This window comes from Hyperoodon ampullatus (genome assembly GCF_949752795.1).
Source record: "Hyperoodon ampullatus genome assembly, chromosome: 7".
In the NCBI taxonomy this organism is placed as follows: Eukaryota; Metazoa; Chordata; class Mammalia; order Artiodactyla; family Ziphiidae; genus Hyperoodon; species Hyperoodon ampullatus.
This window is the reverse complement of record NC_136920.1, coordinates 16496888-16502276: the sequence shown is the minus strand read 5'-3', so window position 1 is coordinate 16502276 and position 5389 is coordinate 16496888. Positions and strand designations below refer to the sequence as shown.

Below are 5389 nucleotides of genomic sequence, written 5' to 3'. Positions count from 1 at the left end.
AACTTGGGTGGGCTTGCTGTAGTAGTCCTGGGATGGTGGCCTCCCACCAGTTCCTTCAGAGAGGGGTAAAGAGCTGACTCTTTCACACCGTGCTATTCGTATCAGTGGGAAAGAGGGTTAACTGGACTCTCCCTAATAGATGATCACCATCAGTGTCTTCAAAAGGGGGACTCTATAGCAACACAGGCCTCTGGGGAGACACAGAGCTAAACCCGGCTGTGAATTAGGTCAACTTTGAGAGTTACTGCTCAATTGTACCAAGGTAGCTGAAAATCTAATGCTTACTCATCCCAAAGCTACCCAGGTCTCCAAATCCCAGGCTAAGGACCCAAGGCCCAGGGCACTAGATCCAGCTCCACCCATCTAGCTTAGTGGGATTATACAGGGTAAAAGCAATCCTCTCCTCACTCCAAGTAGGAACCAGGCTGGGGCAAAACTAGGTTCTGGGCACCGCTCAATCACTGCATATCCAGACCAGCACCCTAGGGCCGCTGTCACCACCCAGAAGTAGAGCAGATGCCCCAGGCTTTAGCTCACTGCAGCCGGCATTGTTTACGCTCTTTCGCCGCCTTAGCATCTGAGAGGCCAGCAAAGTCCCCTGTACAGTCCACCAGGACTTCCGGCATGGGCACGGGACGCTTGACCCTCGCCCGCAGTTTGACACTTACGCTCCCCAGGCAGGGAGAGGTCGGGGCCCTACGGTCCGAGGCAGAATCTGCAGGAATACCGGGCGGGCGGGGGCGGTGGTGGCATTGGTGCCGAGGCCGCTGAGAAACGCCTCCTCAGGGGCGGGGCCCAGAGCTCACTGTCAGAGTGCCCGCCCCACCTCGCCCCCGCCCGGCACACACTGACGGCTTAAAGGGGCCGCAGCGTGCCTTTGCTCAGAGGTCTGCAGGACCCAGGGTGCTCCTTCCAGCCCAGAGGGCTTCCAAGGCAAGAGGTGAATGAAGGCCCAGCTAGGAAAACTCCACCGCAGCTGGGTGGGGACCTCTTTTTTTGTGGCAACACAGATAATGTTACAGAAACAAAGGAGGTGACCTGTTCTTACTATCACAATCCTAATTCCTCCTCCAGGGGCGAAAAAAGTTGCTGCAGGAAACAGTCAAAGCATCAGGGTAAACATATAGCCCCCATTATGTAAGTGGCTTCTTCCATTAACTTGAGCGGTTAGTGTTTTTCAAATGGCAACTCAAAGGCACAGAAAAGAATTCTGACAGCCTGCACTGCTTCACCTCACCCTCCCAGTGACTTCTTTCTCTTCTGTACAACATGAGGAATCCTAAACAATAGAAGACGGAAATAGGGGCAAAATAGAAAAGTAACATTCTCCTTCTTGTGAGTAAAATGTGATCTTTGAAACATTGGCCAAGAATTCACTACAAGTCTATGTAGATAAAGAAATCTTGCGTGCAAATACAATTGTGATGTGCAGTCATCTAATGTAATATGAAGAGTTCTTGTGAAAAATTGTAAGAGAAACTGGATTAATATCTCAGGGAGTTAAGTAATGGTCTCTGAGCTCTCCACAGATCAGAAATGAATTTTAAATTTCTTTTCATAGGAGGAATTTTTCCTCAACCTCAGATTATAAGCTTTGTATGCATTTTGTGTCTCCTTTATACTGTCAGGAAAGAAATGTATGTGGTTATTAAGCGGGTGTTACCTTCATCTAATCTTGACGAATAAACATACCTTATTAAAACCGTAAGCCCAGCACCAAACCTCTATGGGAATCAATTTAGTAAAGCTAAAGACCATTTACAAGTGCCCTAACATCTTCCATCCCAAACAGGGGTTCAAGTGGAAATTTAGATTCCAAAGTACAGGTCCAAAGACTGCTCTAATATGGAGCAGACCCAGGTTACCCTTATTCTGAAGGTCTTAGAAAATTCTAGGCTAAGGTTATCATGAAGAGAAACTGATTCAGATTAGAACAGTCTGATTTTGAACTGCCAAAAAAATCCCATTATAAAGTGCATTTAACTGTGAATGATACTTTTGAATTAAGTAATTAAGACCTTCTTTCATTCTGTCTGTATCAAGCTTATCACACTGTTCTGAGAGTAATGGTTTGTAGATCAGCCTTCCCATTAGATTGTGAGCACCTCAAGGGCAAGGGTTGGAATGTAGCTCACTCATCTTTTTTCCGTGTGATACCAAATGAATACTCAATAAATAATTAACACAAAAGGTATGACCAACACTTATTTTGACACAGGAGCCCAGATAACTTCAATAAGCATAATACAGTGAGTATATGTGCGTATGCACACACACAAATGGATAATACCCAGTGCTGTGCTTATTAGTGAATTAAGAATTTAGAGAGAAAAAAATTCATTTATTGTACAGCTCAGTACAATCAGATTTATATCTTTTGCTCCAAAGCAAAGACATTTTATATAAAAATTCCTAAATAATACTTAGATATCTTACCAAATATCAGAGTCCAAACACAGCCCATCTTATTTTGGTTACTGTATCCTTTTCTTTACTATACCATGAAGAGACTAAACTGGACATGTAAAACCTTCACAATTCAACAAATTACCAGATAGAAGTATTCTCCTTAACAGGGCAAAGTTGAAACTGTTTAGGAAATGACTTAGCAAATATTATATGTGGAAGAAAACATGGGAAAATGATAATTCATATATTAGAAAGGTGGCATTTCTTGTGCTTTTAAAAAATCCTTCTTCACTGTAATGTTTTTCCTGCAACAAATCAAGCAGAGATAAGAAAAACATTTATTGTACACATAGCCAGAGCAAGGGGGAAAGAAGTTTTAAGCATTAACTGGAATTCTTTATTAGATCATATTCAGTGAAGGAAAGAGGCCAAGTTAGAGATTAAGAGCATGGACTCGGGGGCCAGAATGCTTAGTTCAAATCCTGGTTGTGCCGTTTATTAGCTGTGTGGTTTTAGACAACTCCTACCTCTCTGTGCTTCTGTTTTCTATTTGTAAAATGAGGAATTTTTTCACCTTATTGGGTTATTAGGAGAATTAAATGAGGTAAGTTTATTATATTTGTAAAGTGCCTAGAATTAATTGCTATACGTAAGTATTTGGTAAATAAAATACATAACGTTCAACAAATACTGTCTGCCTTTTCTGTTACATTCCTTTTATTTATTTATTTTTTTTCTTGAACATTTTATTTCCATTCAGAGCTTAGCAATTACTTTAGCTTCACATTATTGTCATAAATGATAACCAAATGGCCTAAGTAGCTAAAATCATAAAACTATTATAAGCCAAGTCAATGGTATATATATAAAGTTAATAGAAAATGACAACTATACAGGTACACACTTGTTTTGAACCTTACTAGAAATATGCCAAAATAACAAGTTTTATTAAAGAATGAGGTCCTTGGGCAGAAGTGGAAGAAGAGTCATATCATCAAAAATTATTAGGAAAACTGTAGGTAAAAAGAAATCAGCCTACAATTTTAACCAAATAAAGGAGGAAAGGAGAGTACATCATCAGGGGTGATGACAGTTCAGGAAAATACATTCACCATCCATCACAAACTTTCTCACCACCTCAAGAGCTCAGCACAAGGCTCTCCAGGCATTGTTATTTTCCCACTAAGTTTCTTTATGTGGAACATAAACCTACATTTATGGTAACAACAGGATATTATACTGCTATTTAACCTGACAGCAAAAAACAGGAAAAAAACTTATTAGGGCCAGACTGACCTCAGACCATCTCAATACCCCTGAAAATAGGGGCAAAAAAAGGAATCATTAAGAAACAGTATTCAAAGAGCACTGTATTATCTAATGTGATTTATAAAACAAGTAAAATTCAGTAATCTTTGATGGAAACAGCCATAGTATTATTTGAAATTTAGGAATGTTTTGATGCTGATTTTTTTACTGAAGTGGTACTCCAAGCCGTTAAGTTGGAACAAGTTCCAAACTCACAGTTACTTGCATCACCTCAGTTTAATAATCCAATAAATGACAAAAAAGACAAACAATGAAAACAGCATCATATAGCACAGCAGCTTTGTTTGGCTCCCTCTGGATAAAATCTTCAGTTTTCCCATGGTTTTACCTAGAAATCCAGTTGTAGAATCAAACAGTGAATCCATTTCAGCTAATAATTTATTTTGATGTTTAACTTCATGGCCTATTTCAATGGAAAGAAATTTTATAGCAGTTATTTTGTTTCTCAGACTTTCCGTGAGTCTCTCATTTTCTTCTTCACAGGCACTATACCCACTATTAGGATAGCCATAGTTCCCATAGTTGCCAGGAGGTACTCCTTCACCCAGGCCTGCACGCCTCATCCTGCGAGAGGAGCGGGGGAACAGGCGGACGGAGGGGTGGGTAGGAAGAGGCCAGGGGTCACCCGGACCGCGTCCTCAGTACCGGAGCCCCTGTTACATTCCTTTTAAAACTAAAACGCAAATGTATAGCAGCATTCCCCCCCCACGCCACCACCCGATTGCTCCTAGTTACCTGTGTTCTCAGCTGTCAGAAGTAGTGTTAACTGAGGATCAGAGGGAGAAGAGGTGCCCCATTCTAAGAACTTTTAAGTCAGGTTTACTGAAGTATAACTTACATATACTAAAATAAACTTAAAAAATTTTTTATTGGAGTATAGTTGATTTACAAAGTTGTGTTAGTTTAAACAACTCCACTTACAATAGCATTGAAAAGAACAAAATTTTTGGAAATAAACCTAACCAAGGAGATGAAAGACTTGTACACTGAAAACTACAGAACAATGCTGAAAGAAATTAAAGAAGACACAAATAAATGAAAAGACATTCCATGGACTGGAAGACTTAGTATTATTAAGATTCCATATATCAGAAAATAATCTATAGATTCAACACAATCTCTCTCAAAATCCCAACAGCATTTTTTTTGTAGAAATAGAAAAGTTAATCCTAAAATTCATAAGGAATCTCAAAGGACCCTGAATAGTCAAAACACTTTTGAAAAAAAAGTGTTGCAGGACTCTCTTCTTGATTCCAAAACACATTAAAAAGCCACAATGATCAAAACAGTGTGGTAATGGCATAAAGACAAACAGACCAATGGAACAGAATAGAGAATCCAAAAATAATCCCTTGCATTTAGGGTAAAATGATCTTTGACAAGGGTGCCAAGACCACTCAAAGGGGAAAGGATGGTCTCTTCAACAAATGGTGACTGGAAAAACTGGATAGCTACATGCAAAAGAATGAAGTTGGACACTTACCTTACACCATACATAAAAATTAATATGAAATGATTAAAAACCTAAATGTAAGCTCTAAAACGGTAAAACTCCTAGGAGAAAACATAGAGGAAAAGCTTCATGACACTGGAATGGACAATGATTTCTTAGATATGATGCCAAAAACACAGGCAACAAAAGCAAAAAGGA

At 39.7% G+C, this 5389-nt stretch overlaps 1 protein-coding gene across 1 annotated transcript; it reads right to left on the bottom strand.

Annotated features, from left to right (window-relative positions):
- Positions 1 to 3944: 3944 nt before the first annotated feature.
- Positions 3945 to 4301, bottom strand: LOC307055723 (BET1 homolog; the record flags this gene model as incomplete). Its single annotated transcript, XM_079707923.1, has 1 exon — positions 3945 to 4301. The coding sequence occupies one exon, from the start codon at positions 4299 to 4301 to the stop codon at positions 3945 to 3947; it is 357 nt and encodes a 118-aa protein (XP_079564049.1).
- Positions 4302 to 5389: the final 1088 nt, after the last annotated feature.